We start from the raw sequence: 19,626 nt of genomic DNA, 5'->3' as shown, positions 1-19,626 counted from the left end.
TACGAACTAATCTGCAGAAATCTTTCCCGAAATTTCATCATACAATCAATTCTACCGCAATGTGCAAACAATGTAACCTTTTCTTTGTTCCCCTTTCTACTTCTCTATGGTACAAACCTATTTCACGTAAAGCTAAAAGATATAGGATCTGTCTGTACAACATATTGCCACACGAATCTGTGCATTGCATTTTCAAAGTCACAAGGCAGAAACCGTCCTTGCAGTTGCTTAACACTATGATCACCACCAATTAATTGAATGGAGCAGCAGCATGCTCATTGTGCTGGTTCGGCAAAGCCACATCACCAGCTGCTTGAACAGCATTTCTTCGCTGCCTCTCACGGAGATAGAGGACAGTAAGAAGACAAACAAAAAGTGTTAATATTGTCACGTTTCCTTCCTCCATGAAAACATTCTCCACCCACGCTTCCACTCTTGGATAGACTTCAGGCAATGCATCAATCAAACGGGCCTGGTAAGAATGCAGCACCAAGATCAAAATACAATAAAGCAAATTCAAGCTCAATCAACAAAAACAAACACAGGATAAACTCAATGTTGTCTTATCATCAATTTGCTCAAATAGAAGGAAGACGGAAGGACAAGCCTTTTTGGCATCTTTATGCTGTTAAAGCATAAAGGTCTATAATAACAGCAGTAAAATATTAAACTACCTTTCCTTTTCACAATCAATAAAGACAGAAGGCAATTGATGGTTTTAAGTTTTGATCGAAAAGCTTGTGTCTGAACTACCATTAGTGGGCATACAGCCCGGACAAACTGCTTTATATTTGTTTATTTTAAGGAAAAAATGTTTTAAACAGAGCAGGACACAATGCAGATATCAGATCAATTTTTTCAACCATGCCAAGAAAAGTAGCCAATAGACCAAATAAAGGTAATCACCAGGAAACTATCAGCATAGTTCTTCCGTATCCACAAGCTTGTGAGTGCAAGTGTGACAGGCAACTTTGCTGCAGGATCAACCTCTAGGGCTTGATCATAGTAACGTTTGGCAAGATGAAGATCAAGAGGAAGTCCTTGGCCATGCTCGTGCATATAACCAAGATTGAACATGGCTTGTGCATTGGATTGCGATCTTGCATGCATGTAAGCCTCTGCTGCACGCTCATAATCCCTCTGAGTGCCCTGGAAAACAAAGAAACATGAAAAGAAAGTTATGTTTCCAATGAAAGTGATTCCCAAACTTCGAGGACATCTTTCATCTTGAGAGACTTACCCGACCATAGTAATATGCATCCCCAATCAACAAAGCAGCATGTTCATTACCCTGTTCAGAAGCTTGCCACCACAAAGAGTGTGCACATTGATGCCTCTCAGCATCAGTACAGAAACCAGATTCTCCCATGCACATGCTTCCCTCTCCATACTTTTCAAGGATCCAGGCAGCATTACTTTGTGCTACCTCATAGCCTAGCTCAGCCATTCTTGAATACAAAAGGAAAGCCTTACCCACATCACCTTTTAAGTATGATTCAAGTGCCCATCTAGATAAGGAACTCCATGGTCCTCGTTCTGCAACTAGTTTGTACAATGCAGTAGCCTGAAACCAAGTAAAACTCAAATTTATTCGTATAATGACAAGCATGCATTTCAAGAATAATAAGGTTTAGCATAGAACGTATATAGGCCTACAACAACTATGGTCTTCACGATGTCACGTGAAGACGGGGCCTAGAAGGAAGAGAGAATCAATATTTTCTATTATCAAAATTCCACCATTGAGAAACACCTTACAGCAAAAACAAATGAGATACAATTGCCATTAGCTTCCAAAATTGAAGAACTTCTAAGTGGTTCAATAAAAAAGTAGGCATATGAAACCAACTGTATGCAAAGAAAGTAGAACATGAGCCCTAGGCAACCCTTCAAGACATCTCACGAATAGATATACAATTGCTTTATAAATAATAATAATGATGATACATAAATAAAGGCCAAACAAAAACTAAAAGCATAATAGCAATACATTTACCATGTGGAGATTCTTCTTTAGCCCAACACCAGTGTGAAACATCTTTGCCAACTGGTAAAATGCCTTCTGATGACCTGCATTAGCAGCTACTAAAAAGTATTTGCATGCAAGTTTTACATCCCTCTTTACCCCAATCCCTTTATAATACATTACTCCAAGGTTATAATGCCCACCAGCCTCCTCATTATCAGCTGCCTTTTCAAAGTACTCTTTTGCCTGTAATAAAATGGGATGGTTTCCATCATAAAGTAAAACAAATTAGCAGCAAACAAATATACTTCATAATTTGGATCAAAATTTAGGTTAAATAACCGAACATGCAAAGAATGTGTAATATGTATATCACTGAAAACAGAAAAAGGGAATAGCAAGGCTTTTTTAAAAAAAAAAAAATTTGAAGCTTTATTCGAGCATGACTGCTTACTTTCTAAGTGCCATTGCTTGGGAATCACAACTGGGATTTCCCTAGATTCTCAATTCCTCACACTCTATCTTTCTCTTCTTTTAAATAGTCCTCATTTTCTAAAACTGTACCAACAATTCCAGCACCAAAGTTGCTCAAAGCATCAAAACTTTACACCTCAAGTCAATCCCTAATTAATCAGGAACTTAATCATACCAATCTCCAATATATTCACATCAGCTACTGATACTAAAATCTAAGATATAGTGCATAATATAAGATCCTGTGCAGCAGAAATCTTCCAACCAACATCAATACTTTAATTTCAATCTCAAACAGAAAAGAACACCAAAAAAAAAAAAAAAAGACTGCAGCAATTTTTAACTGGAGAATATATACATATATATATAGATGTAGGAAATGTACATAAGAGGAATGATAAGAAGTCCACAAAGAAAATATTGGAGACGAACATCAAGATACTTGCAAGGAGGACATCATTGAGTAGGAATTTATCATATCCGAACATGTACGGCAACAGCCTCTGCTAAAGAAGAAATTGTCTTGAACTGACCCACTTAATGCAAAGTTCTTAATGCTTAACTCAGATTAAAATAAATAATTAACAGAATACTTCCAAATATTAATTTCCAATGATGGGTTTGAAAAATTAAACCAAAATAGGCACTTGAAGAAAGCAATCCGCCTCTGCCTACAAGCAAAATCATACAACTAAACAAACCAAATGAACTTACTTTTGTATAGTTTTTCTTTTCCACTCCATAACCCTTTACATATAAATACCCTATTCCATTATAAGCTGAATAAAGTTGCTGTCTGGCAGCATGCGTAAGCCATTCAAGTGCCTTAGTATAGTTCCTTTCAACACCTGCTCCTCTTGCATATATCTCACCAAGAAATTCCATGGACTGGGGCTCACCCTTGTCCGCAGCCTTTGAAAACCACATCAATGCCTTGGTACGATCACGCCTCAATCCTCTCAAACCAAAGTAGTAAAATAGCCCTATTTTATACATCGCTCCAGCATTTCCTTTCTGCGCCTGATACTCTAAAATCTGGAAGGCCTCATCGTCCTCCCCTCTGGACTTCCTTAAGGCACCCTTATTCTCTTCTGCTCCATTATGAATTCTGATCGGTTCAATAACAGGTGAATCTTTTGAAATCAAGAAACTATTCACTGCTATCTCTGCTAATTCAGCATATAATTTAACTGCTTTGTCATGCATCTGCAGCAACAAATCAAAATATGAAACCATCAGCACCAGATTCTAAGCTACGTGGCCATTTCTAACCCTATAGTTTCCACAGATTTCAACTTATGAAAAAAACAATATAAACGAATTAGCTAGCACTAAAATCATATTTAATAAACAAAAATATTTCCAGTAAAAGAATATTGTTTCCTAAAAATATAACACTGTGAATCTGTGTATATACCCTATAATCAGTAAATCCAACAAAATTCAAGATCTAGGATTTAGGGTTTTTAAAATTCACAATCACAACAATAACGGCTGATGTACTCACATCTTGGCGCAAATACGTGTAAGCGACAGCCATCTTGGACTGAATATTACCACCTTCAGCAGCAAAATGATGATACAAGAAAGCCTTACCCTTATTCCTCTCTCGCATCATCCCCATTCCGTACAAAAACCCCAATACCGACCGCGCATGCGGGTCACCTTCCATAGCCGCAGACTCAACCTCCGAAGTCGCCTCCTCCATCACTCTTACGTCACCGTTAGTAACAGCAGACATCATCTTCGAAATGGTTATGTAATAGCTTCCGTTAATTGCACCGGGATCGATGCTAGGTTCAAAAACGGGGCTCCATGAACCAGGATCAAGGTTCTCTTCGGTCATGGACTCGGAGTCGCCGAAGTCATCCCAGTCGGCCGCCGACTCATCGTCCGTAGAGGCAGCCGAATCTTTAATGTCGTCTTGTGAGAGCACGAGAATGAAGGGGCGTGCTTTGAGAGATATAGGATAGAGAGAGAGGATAAGAAGACAAATGATCAGTTTTGGTGTTGATGTTAATTCAGGCATTTTGTCCCTTCGCTGGATCCAACGGCAAGCGCGAGAGCAAGCTACTGCATCTCTTCTGTATTGGGGGAATTTTGGGGAAGAAGATGTTCGGTAGGGTAGTTTTGGGATTTTGCAATTTATGTTGTGTTGCCACGTTGAGATTTAGTCATTTCACCAATTATGCTTTGCCACGATAGATCATTATGCTCACCGTAATTCCACCCACGCGCAATCACAAAAGTTGGATGATATTGAAAAACAAAACGGCATTCTCACCACAATTAGCACAATACTGTGCGTTTTAATAAAACAAAATTACAACAAATTCATAAATATTAACATTTGACCATTTATACCCTCTGTTGTGAATCTTGGGTTAGTTGTTCCGTAAAAATAGAATGAGAGCCAAGTTTTTGGTTTAGAAGATTTCAAAATATCAAAGTATATCAACAAAAAATCGGTGACATATATTTTGATGGTTAGTCCGAATGTGAACTATATCAATATGTACTATTAATGTAACAAGACACATACCTAATTATTTTAAAATCAAAAGATAAAAATCGATGAAACAATCGTCTATTTTATAAATAATTATCTAATGATAGATAATAAAACAATCAAGGATAATATAACTAATCATAGACAATATTACTCTTTGAATAAAAATGATTTAGATATTAAGCAGTTAGAACAATTGTATCTACCACGTGTTCATGAATTTAGAGTTGGAGAACTCATACTAATAAGAAATGAAAGTTTAAACATAGATCCTATTCTACTAAGTAGAATTAGAAAAGAAACTTCTAGAGATAATTTTTCATAGAAACAATGGAATATCAATTATGTTGATGATTATATGTCGAAGATCTTGTGATAGACCATAATAGACAATTATCTATTAAACAAAGAGATGAATATAATTGGAATAATAACAAGATCAAGTGTAAAAACTATCTTTTTTATAATATGTTAATTGGACAAAAATATTTATTTATGTATAAACTCTATCTTATACATAAAGGATTAGAGGAGAACGATATTCAAAGGATATAAGAAATATCATATATTATAAATATCATATTAAATCTAATGAATTATTAGAAAGATGGTACAATAGATAAATTAGCAGAACATCTAATAATTTCTCAAAACATAGAAACTAATAGGTTTTCACCTTCTAGTTATAGAGCTAGAGGATTGACCTTTAAAAGATTTTAACTGTTTGATTTAGTAAATGATTCAGATATGTAGGGAAATAATAAGTTAATTTGGATTTCTCTATATTTATTAAATAAATTAGAAAACCCTAACTTATCTATAAGTGATATAGAAAGTGCAAATGAAATATTTAGATTAAAAGTTTTAATAATGAAAATATAAAGCAAATAAAAAAATTAGGAGATCAAATGAATAAAGAATTTGATCAAGTCAAACAATTGATCAAAAACTTCAGCATTGAAGACCAAGATAAATTAAAAACAAGAAATCATCAACATCATGGATAGAAATTTAATAGATTAAAGGTTAAATAAGATAGAAAGCCAATTAAATAAAATAGGAAAAATTATTGAGCAACTTGGTAATAAGTTTGCAATAAATATAAATGGAAAGTTACAAATAGATTGAAGTGGTAACTCAAGAACAAAATAAAATTTTACAAGATACCATAATTTACTATATTGAAAGAAAAATAATGAAATTCAATCAATATCAAGACTAATATTTTACAAAATAAATGAAAATAAAAAAATTAATAAGCATGAGAATGTTAAGTGAAAATACAGACAATAGATTAAAAGAATTATCTAATCCAAATTTATTTTATGAAGAGTCTGATGAAGAAGAAGATATATTTATAAATTTATAGGATATTGAAAATAGAATTGAACATTTAAAAATGAATAAGTCAAAGCCAAGAGTCTTTGAACAAGAAGAATCTAGAAACGGAGCTTCTCATACTAGAGAAGAAATATCAAGTTATGAAAAACCTCAAAGTCAATAATTTTAAGGCTAGTAAACCTAAAAAAGAATATAAAACTCCAAGAGAGTATCGAGATAGACCAATCAGTCATGATGGAGTATGGTTAGATTTAGATTGTGTCTATGGTTGGATTTAGATTGTGTCAAAGATAGAGATAAAACAATAACTGCTTAGATTAAACCCATGAAAATTGTTTTTGAATTTCACAAGATTGATAGAAATAATAGTATGGAATTCCTTAAAACTTCGTTTATAGGAATAGTAGCACAATGGTTTATGGGATTAAAAAATATTAGTAAATATAAAATATTGCATGGCAAAAATCATGATCTAAGCGAAAATTTAGATTAAATCTTAAATTGGTTTGAGAATGAAATAAGAAAAGAATTCTTAGGAGAAGATAGGAAAGCTGATTTTTAACAAGAAGTAAAGAGAAAAAGGATGAAAAATATAATGAAGCTAACAAAGCTCGAAATATGTGACATATATTATTTAGAAGAATACACATGTACTTTTGAAGAATTATATTGTAAATGTAATTAGCTTGATAGGGATGAAAATACAATATAATATTATAATGATTTCTATTTTATAAAAATACTAGACCCACGTGGTAGAAGAATTGTGTTAGAATATAGCAAAGAACACGGAGATAATATAGACACTAATACCCAGGAAATAGGATCAAGTTTGCTCGAAATAGAATAAATCAGTGGCGTGTTGAAATAAGGGATACAAAACTTATGAAAAAGAAAAATCGAGGATTTGTTGTTTTAAGTTAGAAGATCCACCAAGATTTAGATGTTCAGATAAAATCTATAAACATAAAAGGAAATTCAAAAAGAAGAAATTCTTTAAAACTAATAAGAAATATTATAAAAAATAAATATAAGAAGAAATTCTTCAAAAGGAATATATTTAAAAGAAAATCTAAAACCAATGTAGTCAAAAAGTGTAAATGTTGGTTGTGTAATCAAGAAGGGCATTATGCAAATAAATGTCCTAAGAAGATGATGGGCTTGCCATGATAGATTTCTTCATAATGATGTACTTTGAAGGTCAAGAATTGCTTTTCAAAGGCAATGGAATGATTTATGATACCCATGAAGATTGAGCAAACTTTGTCCAGGTAAAAGTTTGCAAAATCATCTAGAAGTCCAAAATTCAGAACAATATATTAGCAATATGCTAAGAAAGGTCCATTTTAAAGATCAAATTGAAGGACAAATTACCCACGTTCTTCATATAACTCAAAGATTGTATATTTAGAGAAATTTCTCACAATTAATGATCTTAAAAAACAATATATGAAGAAAGAAGGTTCTCAAAGCTCTTCAATAAGCTTGAGGCCTCAATGTGGTACAATAGCCTATAAGATTCGTCCTAGCCAGGCTGTAATACCAGATCATTCAGGGTTATACTTGAGAATTAGCTTTGTTCTAGGAGATGATCCAAAATTAAGGATGACAAAATTCGAGTCCCAGTCTGGGTTTAGGCTTTCCGGTTCCAAAGTCAAATGATAATTTAATATATCGAATCCAGATATAAACCCAAATTTTTAGGCTCCAAATTCGGTGCGGGTTTAACCCGAAAAAATCTGGATTTCTAGATTCCAGGTCCTAAACCCGGATAAATGTATTGAATGCCTGAAATTAAAAAAAAATTGAAAAAAGGGCACGTTGGTGGGTACCTATGCGGGTATCCACAAGATATTTGGCATATACTAGATCCATTCACAATACAATGCGGGTTTTAATTTCTGATACCAAACCCACTCGCAACCAGCAAAGTTACCCACAGTGGGCGGATTTAGAAGAGTTAGCGGGTTTGCGGGTACCATTGCCATCTCTACCCATCTACGATTGGATAATACATTGGTTAGTAATTCTGAAGGATAATATACTAGTTAGTAATTTTGACTATCTTCTATATTTAGCTGCAAACAAAAACATGTTCGGCCTTTTTTTTTTTAGGATTTTATAAGATAGGGAGTGATAAAAGTAACTCAAATTCATAAAAATGGAACAATCAATTAACAAATTTTTAGATGCAATAGATAATTTAGACTTTAGTTAATATCAAGTTATTTATACAATTTCCATTGTTAAAACTTGACTAAATACAAGAAAATGCTTGTACGAAGAAATGAAAAGGATTGATCTTAATAATGATTAAGAAATATTTGATTCATTCGAAGAAGAAAATAGGATAGCATTAATAGAATTTATATTAACTAGTTTGAAAATAACTCAAGACATGTGTAGAGCTAATAACAGGACTCAAAATCATCCATAATGAATGATAATAATCATACGAACATTTTAATTTAGGATATTAAATTCAAATTACAACTTCTATGCGAAAGCTCAAATGAGATGTACCTTAGTTGGGAAGATAAAAAATTTAGTCTATATATCAAGAAAGACAAATAGTTATAAATGCAGGATTTAATTTAAAATACATATATCTCTATAAACACAATAATCATTTAGAACTTTATAGTCAAAACATTAAAAAGCTTTTAGGATATATGTTGAAGAGATGGAAGGAGAAATATCCAGTTGATCAAAATTAATAAATCAAAATGAAAACCTTGAATTTTAAAATCTCACAAAAATACAACATATTTTGCAAACATATCCTTGTGGTACTAAGTGCGGTACTCATTGTCTTAAGCATCTCAGTATGGGGTTTTTAATTAAGTACCCTTTAATAGTTGTAAAATTATTTAAATACCATTTCCCTTTCTATTTTCATGGATACCCTAACAAATGTATGTAAAAGTCTAAAATGCCCTTAATGAATGTATCAAATCCACTCAATTTCACTCATTCATTTCTTAGTTCTTACACTCAAATCTCTTCCTACCAAAATAATTTATTACTATTATTATTTAGAATTAAAAAAATACTAAAATTTGAGTTTATAAGACTTAAAATGTATTCAAGTGAACATTAAAAAAAATCTAAGTTAAATAAAATTTTTTAAACTAAGCCCCCCCTCATTTTAGTTTCTGGGTTCGCCATTGGGCACGACACACACTTATAGTCAAGATTACTCGGTATCTTGGTGGGAGCAATTATGAGTATTGAAGTTATAGATTAATAATATAGAATTTGTACAACACATCTCTTGATGAGTTTTCGGTACTTGATCATAAAATTCTTTGGCCAGAGTGTGTCAACATATTTAGTATGTTGAAAATGATTATTAGAGAAAACCAGTAAGTATCAAAGAATAAAATGTAATTAAATTAATTGGATAGTTAAGATATCGATTTAATTAACGATGTGGTACAAATGATTATGCAGTAAAGAAATCAATGTGACATGGGTCGAATTATTATTCAAGTACACTATCCTAGATAGCATATAATTATGGAGGTCAATTCCAATATTTTAGTGGAGTAGATTTAGAATTAAACAATTGAGCTAGTTTAATTACATGCCTAATTATTGTAGCTACTATTGTATGTATCTATATGATCCTTGCGTTAGCTCATTTAACTTACTATGCCGCTACTAGATGAATAAGCAGAATAACTAGCTATTTGGGTTAAAATGCTAACTATATTATTTAATAGGAAACTTCATATAATGTGCTTGTATCTAAGGGGCCTTGTGTTATTTCACAAGGTGAGCCCCTATGACAAGAAGAAGTAACGTTACTTTTTCTTTTATTATTTTTAATTTAAATCAAATTTGATTTAATAGAATTAAAAATATAAAAATATGGAGTCTAGGGTTTCCACTAAGATAGAGATATAAAAAAGCTTATTTTCTCCCAAAAAGAAGATAGATGCCACATTATACAGATCAGAGAAAAATATTTTTTCTCTCTAATTTTGAGAGAAAATTTTTCTCCTGCTAGTTGCTTTTAGTGGTGATAAAGGCGCCCATACGTCAAGTGCAGATCAAACCTGAGTCATAACCTGGAAGATCATTGGTGATAGATTGTGATCTAACAAGCGTGGCGGTGACGGATCATGATCTAACAGGCGTGGTGGTGACAGATCGTGATCTGGGAGTCTGGATTATTTTCAATTGTTCATCTTCTCGGATTGTTAAGGTATGATTTTCTAGATTGCGAATTCTTATGTATTATATGAGATTGATCGATTCTGAAAGTTTTTTTTTTAAAAAAAAATTGATTTTTCTCCAACAACATGACCTTGCACAACCAAATCATATGTTACATGACCTTACACGATCGAATTATAATTTGCACAATCCATCAATTTTTCACCATTTGCATAGAGCAAAACAATTAGAAATTTGTTTTTGAAAATGTTATGAGAAACTCACAACTAATTTAATCTATTTTTTCAATATAAACCTTAATTTTTTTTTATTTTTTTCCTAAATATAAAAAGGAAAGCTAATTACAAGGAATTACTTACCTAAAGAAGTTAGATTCCGACAATTTTGCAGCAAAGGATCAGCGTTCGCCGGCGATTGTGCAGAGATGAACCAAGCTTCTGTTTCTCCGTTGTTGCATATCCCCCTTCTTAGGCTCGGTTTGCTCATATGTATCAGTCTGATTTAGCATGTATGAGTGTTTGTTTGAGCCATATTATGTTTGAGTTGTATAAGTATTTTAAGATGATGATAATTTAGTAATTTTATGTGAGTTTCTAGACGGTGTTGATGAAAATTTTGACAAATTCTATTTTTAGGGTACTAAGGTAACTTTCAAACTAGCAGTGTATTGCTGCAATTGGTTGTCTCAGTGTTGTATTTAATTACTATTATTTTTTTAACATTTAAATTTATACTTTTTATTATGGGCAATTATCCACTGTCCACCTATATTTGACACTTTTTCAAAAGAGTGATGATATAGCCACAAACTCTTGTATAAATTTATCTTATACAAACTGATGTGACATTAATTCATTGGTTGAATGAAAATATAAACTAATAGAAATAAATTATGTGGCTCAAGAGATATTTAATTCAACCAATGAATTAACGTCACATCAGTTTATACAAAATAAGTTTGTACAAGAGTTTGTTGATATATCATTACTTTTTTTAAAAATACACAATTCTTAATTTTTTTTTTATTGAGATCTACTTGAAGTTATATTTTTTTATACCTATTCACTGTCGTCTTCAAATCGTTAAGATTTTGCTAACGTCATAAGGGTATAATGATAATTTCATCTATACTTCAAAAATGTAGTTTGGACAATATTTTATTAGTTTTCTTTAACGGTTGGAAGACGGTAATAAACGGATGAAAAAAATATAATTTTAAATGGAGGTCAGTAAAAAAATTTAATATTTTATGTATTTAAAAAAAAGTAAAAAAAACAGGTGTACGGTGTGGGGCGGAGAATTTTCTTTTATTATTCTTCGGGTGGGAGATTGCCACTTTTCTCCCTACAATAATTAACATATACCATTTCTCCCCTTACTGTTTTTATAATGGCCAAAAACCCCCCTGATAACATAAGTTTACAATATTACCCTTATTTTCAACTAATCTTTTATATATATTTATTATAAATTAAATAAATCACATGAATAGAAACTAAATAAAAAATTAAGCATTAAAAATAAGAAATATATATTTTGATATGAGTAAAAAAATTAATAATAACATTTTTTTCTTATACTTATTTATTTTGTGAAAATTTTCTTATAATAAAAATAAGAAAATTATTATAAAATGATAAAAAGATTATTATAAGAAAACTTGAATGATAAATAAAAATTTATTATAAGATAAATAATAAAATATTTTGTCTATACTTTTTATATTTAATTTTAAAATATTATAAAATATTTATTATAAGAAAATGTTAACAAAATAAATAATTATAAGAAAAAATTTTATTATTAATTTTTTTACTCACATCAAAACATATATTTTTTTATTTTTAATATTTAATTTTTTTATTTAGTTTTTATTTATGTGATTTATTTAATTTATAATAAATATAAATAAAAGAATAATAAAAAAATAAGAGTAATATTATAAATTTATGTTGTTATAGAGAATTTTGGTTATTATAAAAATAATTGGAGGTTAATGATATATGTTGATTAGTGTACGGGAAAGCGGCAATCCCCCTTCTTCGGGTTCACGGACGTTTGTCCTCCTTCGCGCGTTTGTCCTGAAGCTCAAGCTCCAGATCGACATGTCGACTGTAGAGATCAAACTTTCCCGATCAAACCGCATATATCGGCCTTCTGTACGTACATTTATAATAATTAATTCTCTGTGCAGTGTATTGACGCGTGTGATCCTAATTACTACCATGGTGATTGGTGAATGAATTATAAACCTGATCATTAATTAAATTAATTAATTATTGGAAAATATCAGGAACCTCTTCAAGGTAAAATCGTAATCAAGTCTTCTTCTTCCATTTTTCACTATGGAATTCACCTCACCGTTAACGGATCCGCCAATTTGCAGGTTTCTTCTCCTAAACTTAATTCACTTGAAAAGACAGAAAGCCCCAATTTAAGCTAGTTACTTACAGAAATATATTGTTGTTATTGTTGTTGTTATTATTATTATTTGTTTGAAGGTTCGAGGAGGATCAGCTGGTGTTGTTGAGTCTTTGTACGGTGTTATCAAGCCTATTAAAATTCTGTAAGTCCTTTTCCATTTGTTTTTGCTTAATGTTGAGGAGCTTTAATATTGGTGGCCTGTAAATGTTGCAGCATTTAGTTATGTTTTGTTATTTTCTGGTTGGTAACGTCATCACAATTCACAATCTTAATGATAGTGGTGATATTAACAAGGCTCATACTCGTGGACACTATTTTTTTATGCTGTCTTTAAATTTGACATGTGAAGTTAATGCATGTTTGAGATTTGATCTCAACCAATTTAAACTGTTTGCACCACTTTAAAAGGTCCGACTGATCATAATTTGGTGTAGGAATTTATGCATAAAAATTAGCCTTACCTTGAACTTTACTTCTTGAAACAGCATGGAAGTTGAGCTTAGATTACTAGTTGGAACTTGAAACAAAGGGATGTGTCCTGTTAGATACAGTGCATTGGTTTGAACTTGTTTGCGTAGCAGAAGCCACTTCGAGAAGGATACGTAGGAAATATATTGTTGAGGCAGAAGATAACAATATTTTTCTAATAAGAATGTGAAATTTATTTATGGTGACAAATAGCAGTTTCCGATCTTGTATCCTTGTGATCTGATTATATTTAGTGTTAGAAATAAATATTAGTAGTCCGTTATATGCGTTAAATAGAAACTATATTTGTAGTTCATAATTCTTGAAGTTTCTTTTTACTGTGCTGCCATTAAAGTCGCCTTTAACAGTTGCACATGATCTGTGTGTCATATAGTGTGGCCTTGTGGATCATTAATGATAGTGCTGGTCTTCTTCTTGAGACATAATATTTAACTACTTTAGTGTTTGATATGGCTAATCAACGGGTGGTGAAGGGTTTCATAGTCTATTGTATGGAGATCTGGTGTCAAGGTCCTATCCGGTCGCTATAGGTGAAGCATTTATGTGAGTTGTGTTAAGGAAACTAGAACATAGGCTTCCAAGCTGGATACAAAGTCTTGTAACTTCGGAAAGTTGATAGATTAGACTCCGTACCAACAAAGAGTTTAGTTGCACACCGGAAAGATAGCCCAGAAAGTTAATAGTGTACTTGCTTCAGTGCAAGTGGTTTAGCTGAACCCTTCCTGGTTGAGAAGACACGTGAAAATGCCATATATAAACCGACAAGGTAATATTTTCATTTATTCATCAGAAGAGGTGTATCCTTTGAAGCCAAAATGTTTTAATGGAAAGTGCTGCGTAGAACATTAGATTTGTGTCTGAGGCTTGGGTTGGCACTTTCTAAACAACATTGAAATATCTTCTGAAGGCTTGTCTAGGACATTTTGTTTTATGATGCCACGATGAGCTACCTATTAGATTTAGCCATGGTCAGTTGACTACCATATGATACCAATAAAAAAGTTTGTCATTTTCAACTCACAGCCATTCATTCTGAATATTTATAATCCAAAATAGAAACACGAGTTTTTGGTTCCTCAGAATATTAGGAACAGTTCACCTAGTTGCTGTGTGGATCAATTATAATATGATAAAACCTGCCAACTAGTTGAATGCAGTGAAATTGTTTTTTCTAACTTTTGAAATGTGTATATATATATTCTTTTAATTCAATTCAAACTCATTATCAACTCGAGATAAAGATTTGTACTTTTGTGTCACTAAAACAATTTGTTGTGAAATCAAGACAGAATCAGTAATAGTGCTAGTGTGCTTCCAAGCCCTTTGAATCCCATATTTCTTTATAAGAATTTCAGTGTCTCTGTTTTCAAGGATGATTTTGTCAATTGTCATGCTTTTCAGTTTCCAAAGCATTAGAATTTAAGCAGCCTAGCGACATCCTTGAGCTCTAAGAGTCTTATCTCTTCCCTAGCTATAATCCTTTTGCTTTAAACCTCAAAAATTCTTCCTCCCTTCTTAGATATTCAAATTTTCTCCGGCAGAGCTGGTTGACAGCATCCTAAAAGCAAAGAGAAAATTTAGTAGTTGGATGCAATCAGTGCACTAAAAGGAAACTGAGTGCCCAAATCTCACTCACCAGGCTGATTGGAAACTTTAAAAAATGGAAAAAAAAAATTTGGAATTTTCTACCTGATAAGAATGCTTGAGGCAGCTAAAAGTTATAGGATGTTGTTTATACAGGGTTCTTGGACATGCAAGCAGAGATTCAGATTGAATGGATAATGATCCTTCAAATAAGCTCCAGAATAAAAACTTTTGCTCTGGATCTGTCTGATTTCCCTCTGGCAGGACTGAGCTTTAAAAAAAAGGGGAAAAAAACAAGAAGTTGGAGGATATTGGCATTAAATTGTGTGGCTGCATTTGGGTTGGGTTGTGGCTGATCTAATTTCTAAATAAATGCGGCTTAATACGAGTTACATTTATAATAATTGAGGTATTACGATAGTAATAAATTATTATTCTCCAATTTACTTTCAATTTTTTATTTGTGTATTAAATTTTATTTATCTATTTTTTTTTCTTTCTACTCTTAGTAGCTGTTTCAAATTTTATACAGCTATCTAAATCATTAATTTACTTTTCTGTAAGCAGAAAGAAGAGCCAAGAGATCAGAACTTCTGGAAGGATTGGTTCAGGTACAACTGAGGTAGTCTTTTTTGTAAGAAGCTGGTTGTATTTGTGTCTTGAGCATTGATACTCTCCTGTTATTGTTGGTTTGCTAGAATTCTGATGAAAGGTTTATTTTTCAGAAAGTGCCAATGTATCCCCTCTAGCTTTTTGAATGGCAGTCATCTTTCTCATATGTTGCATGAAATCTCTTTGTTTTATTGTCTATAAAAAGTGCCGTTGTCATTAGTAATAGCTTACTTCATTGTTTTGTGGCCTCAAAGTTGTGGAATAGGTTATGCAAAGAGGCTAACATTTTATGAGTCATTCCGGGTTCTTGTCACTCTATTCTTTTGGAGAATTCCTATGCTTTTGGTAAAGGAAAAAAGGCCAAAACTCTTTGGACTGTGCTGTGGCAGCTCTGTTTTGGGTAATATGGCAGGAAGAAATCTTCTTATTTTTGGAGGCCAAAATGTGGGACAGAGTTTGTCTTCTAGCTTTGCCTTGTGCTTCACTTTCTAAGGAGTTCCAAGATTCATCTTTTTTCCTTATTCATCTAAGCTGGGAGAGTGTTTTGAGATAGGTGTCTAGGTTGGTCAGTTATTGTAGAGGGTTGATTTATTATTGTAGAGGGTTGATTGGTATATTTTGCATGTCAGAAAAGTTTTCATTATTTTGCTTAGTGTACAGCTGGTCCACTTGTAATAATTCTTCATAATTAATATAATTTATAGTTTCATATAAAAAAAAGTAGTTTACTTAAAAACAAATTTTTTGTTTTCTCTGAAACTGTTTTGTTAGCATCCGGATCGTAAGCCTTTTTCACCCTGTTTTTACTCCACTTTTCTACTTGCTACTTGCATAATTATACTTATAGTGATACTTGTACCTTTTTTTGCAAGGTATTCATATTGGGCTTGATAAGTTTGTCTACATCTCCAAATTTTCTTTTATCTTTCTTTGTATAAATATCAAGTACAAATACCTATTGCTTTCTTTATAATATATGCAACTTTTGCATTGGCAGGTACCATTTTCCATGAACCTTAAGCAGCATGGAGAAGAAAATTTAGAAAGATTTTATGAGACCTTTCATGGAGCAGATATCAACATCCAGGTGAGGATATGTCAAGGGAAAATCGTCATTTGATGACCTTTGAAATTAGCTTGTTGTTGGCCGCACTGCTTTCCATAATCTTATGCCTTATTAACGTTTTATCAATCTTTTGATGATTAACGAATCCTGTAATAGTATTTGGTAACTGTAGATATAATGAGAGGATACTTACATAAATCACTGTCAGCTACAGTGGAATTCATTGTTGAAACTGATAAAGGTATTCTTTGAATTTTATCTATTTGTTTTAATTACTACTTTTATTTATCTTGTTTTTACCTTTTGAGATATGTTCTCTACTAATTGAACATGCACTTCTTCTTGCTGTGTTCAGCTGATCTCCTTGAGCGACCAGTTTCTCCTGAGATGGTTGTCTTTTACATTACTCAGGATACTCAGAGACATCCTTTACTTCCTGAACTAAAATCAGGTTTACTTGTGTTCTCATCTCTTGCAGTTACTTTAATTGGTGATTCTTAATTTAGCTATTAAACTTGGAATGGTCTCTGAAACATAAGTGCATGTACATTATATATCTTTTAAAAAATTTATAAAAGACTGCATGATCTGCAATGCATTTGAATGTCTTATTGATGCAACGTTCTGAATCCCAGAACTTAGTGGATATAGTTATGATATGATTGTGGAACTGACAATGTTTGTTTAAAAAGGTGGTTTTAAGGTGACAGGAAAAATGTCCACTCAATGTTCCCTGTTGGATCCCATCACTGGAGAGCTAACGGTTGAAGCATCTTCTGTTCCTATTCACTCCATAGACATTCACCTCCTCCGCATGGAGTCGATTCTTTTAGGAGAAAAGATTATATCTGAAACCTCTTTGATTCAGACAACGCAGGCATGCAAAAATCTGCATATTATTCAATTTTCTTTTTCCTTATAACATTTGTTTTGACACCTTTTCTTTTTCCTTGTAACATTTGTTTTGACATCTTTTATTTCTCATCATATACTAGGTAGCAGATGGAGATGTCTGTCGCAACATGACTCTGCCTATATATGTCATACTCCCCCGTCTTTTGACTTGTCCAACTGTCTTGGCCGGGTGAGTTGCCAATTAGGCATAGATATTCCATTACTTCTAGAATAATATCATCTTTCTGTAATATACTGAAAGCTGATATTCATAATATGCATCAGCCATCTATGCTTCGGTCATTTGACTTTTCAAACAGTCTTAGCTGACTTACAATCTGAGAGGTTTCTTTTTTAGGGTGTTTTGTTTTCATCTATTTTTTTTTTTTTTTTTTAACTTGTTCACTAACTGAAAGAAACTGTTGGCTGGTTTGAGGTTTGTTAGTGAAGTTTGTCTTTCTTTTTGCCATTTTAGCTCACTGAGCACAATTTTTGTTGTTTTGTTAAATTATGTTTGGGAGGAAGGTGGTGTTGGTTGTTTAACTGTTTGGTGAAGAATGTATAATATTTAAAGTTTCATCTCCTGGAGATTGGTCACATTCTCCAATTGGTCTGTCGGAACGTACTCTGCACAAGCATAATAATTGTTGTATAATTTATTCTATTGTCGTTTTTCTCAAAGAATCTTGTTAGTTAATTCTGTTTCCCCTGTGATATTACTCTCAGCTATGTATCTCTTTTTAGCTAATAGCTGGTAATGAAATGTTAATTTGTCAGACTGGTCATGACACTGGGATTGTTAATCTTTGATGGTAATCTACGGTTATACATTTATGACATTTTTGTCCACATGATGCTGCTTATGTTTTTTATTGAGCTCCCTGTGTACTTATAAAACGTGGACTCCTCAATAACAGTGTTCAGCTTTAATGTTTTCATTTTGGATTCTATGCACAGTCCATTTTCAGTTGAGTTCAAAGTGTCCGTAGTCATCAGCTTTCGGTCAGAGCTTTCCAAATTGCATAAAAAGTCTGATCCAACAACTCCAAGACTCTGGGTGAGTAATCTTCAAGGCTTTAGTGTTTTAAGATAAATCTGTTTGTTGCATCTGAAACTTTTCAAATTTCAGCTGGCAATGGAAACTCTACCGCTGGAACTTGTTCGAACAAACTGATATATAACTGTTCAAAGCAACAACTGTTCAAGAGCATCCGTGAATTCTGTTGAGATTGCGGGTCAAACACTCATATCAGAAGAGGCTGAATTCCACCACTGAATAGTGGGGATGTACCCTTGGGTACAGGTACAAATGATGCAATTTGTCGTGATAACTGCCGTGTTCTTTCAAATCAATGTGTAAACTTTATTGATCATGTCAGATTCAAAGTATAGATCAGAATACCGTGATGTTAATGGATATGGGCTACAAATTTACAGACTACGATAGAAAGGGTTATCAAAGATCCCCGTCCACTCAATTCTGGTTGTGGGCATATATTTCATTTTGATAACAAATTTTTCCCTCACGTGTGTTAGTGAACTTGGAATAAGTAGAGTTACGGCTGACCATTGATGTTCTTTTACATGTATGCCAAATCAATGGTTGTACTGATAAGCTCAAGTAAGATATATAACATAAAACTGTGAGACTGATCTCATCAATAGTGAGCCATGACTTTACTAATTCCAATTGTTTAAACCAGAATCAGATCATAGTTAAAAGTAGCAGCGTGTTAGTAAACTGATAAAAAATTTGAATATCTGTTACTGTTAGGGGCTGGCTTGATCTTATTAAAGGAGGTTGTTATGTTACATAATCATATAACATACATGATTATGCAACCAATCCAACGGTTGCGAAAATAATATGATTCTTTTATCTCATATTTTCACAACCATTGGAAGAAATTCAACTGCTGTTAGATGATTATGTAACATAACAAAAGTTCTTATTAAACGAAGCATAACTAAGTTCACACATATCAAAAAATCACAAATAAATCATTGGTGACTTGTGATAGTTTTCAGCATCACTTGAGCCAAATTCTTGTTACAATCAGAAGCTTTTCCTGGAGACGATTGAAT

The 19,626-nt window shown here is 32.5% G+C and overlaps 2 protein-coding genes across 2 annotated transcripts; one reads left to right on the top strand and one right to left on the bottom strand.

Moving 5' to 3' along the window:
- Positions 1–4,564, bottom strand: LOC102626072 (ERAD-associated E3 ubiquitin-protein ligase component HRD3A). The gene is made up of 6 exons (XM_006490722.4): positions 3,948–4,564; positions 3,155–3,646; positions 1,997–2,212; positions 1,241–1,564; positions 907–1,149; positions 1–472 (listed from the first exon to the last, which is right to left on the bottom strand). The coding sequence occupies exons 1-6, from the start codon at positions 4,467–4,469 to the stop codon at positions 251–253; spliced, it is 2,019 nt and encodes a 672-aa protein (XP_006490785.1). The 5' UTR covers positions 4,470–4,564; the 3' UTR covers positions 1–250.
- Positions 4,565–12,465: 7,901 nt separating this feature from the next.
- Positions 12,466–19,067, top strand: LOC102626362 (uncharacterized). The gene is made up of 11 exons (XM_006490723.4): positions 12,466–12,631; positions 12,766–12,858; positions 12,974–13,038; positions 15,537–15,591; positions 16,579–16,668; positions 16,804–16,888; positions 17,003–17,098; positions 17,340–17,524; positions 17,643–17,731; positions 18,499–18,598; positions 18,671–19,067. Exons 1-11 carry the CDS (start codon positions 12,476–12,478, stop codon positions 18,713–18,715), a joined length of 1,059 nt encoding a protein of 352 aa, XP_006490786.2. The 5' UTR covers positions 12,466–12,475; the 3' UTR covers positions 18,716–19,067.
- The last annotated feature ends 559 nt before the right edge of the window (positions 19,068–19,626 follow it).

This window comes from Citrus sinensis, chromosome 1, assembly GCF_022201045.2.
Source record: "Citrus sinensis cultivar Valencia sweet orange chromosome 1, DVS_A1.0, whole genome shotgun sequence".
NCBI lineage: Eukaryota > Viridiplantae > Streptophyta > Magnoliopsida > Sapindales > Rutaceae > Citrus > Citrus sinensis.
The sequence above is the reverse complement of the archived record's forward strand: the minus strand, read 5'-3'. Positions and strand labels throughout refer to the sequence as shown.

Excerpts from the sequence above, each read along its gene's own strand:
- LOC102626072 (XM_006490722.4), bottom strand. The coding sequence starts at position 4,469 with ATGCCTGAATTAACATCAACACCAAAACTGATCATTTGTCTTCTTATC. Across the intron at positions 3,647-3,947 it reads ACACGTATTTGCGCCAAGAT|ATGCATGACAAAGCAGTTAA; the intron begins GTGAGTACATCA and ends TTGTTGCTGCAG. Across the intron at positions 473-906 it reads ACTATGCTGATAGTTTCCTG|GCCCGTTTGATTGATGCATT; the intron begins GTGATTACCTTT and ends CATTCTTACCAG.
- LOC102626362 (XM_006490723.4), top strand. The coding sequence starts at position 12,476 with ATGTTGATTAGTGTACGGGAAAGCGGCAATCCCCCTTCTTCGGGTTCA. Across the intron at positions 12,859-12,973 it reads ACGGATCCGCCAATTTGCAG|GTTCGAGGAGGATCAGCTGG; the intron begins GTTTCTTCTCCT and ends ATTTGTTTGAAG. Across the intron at positions 18,599-18,670 it reads CAACAACTCCAAGACTCTGG|CTGGCAATGGAAACTCTACC; the intron begins GTGAGTAATCTT and ends TTCAAATTTCAG.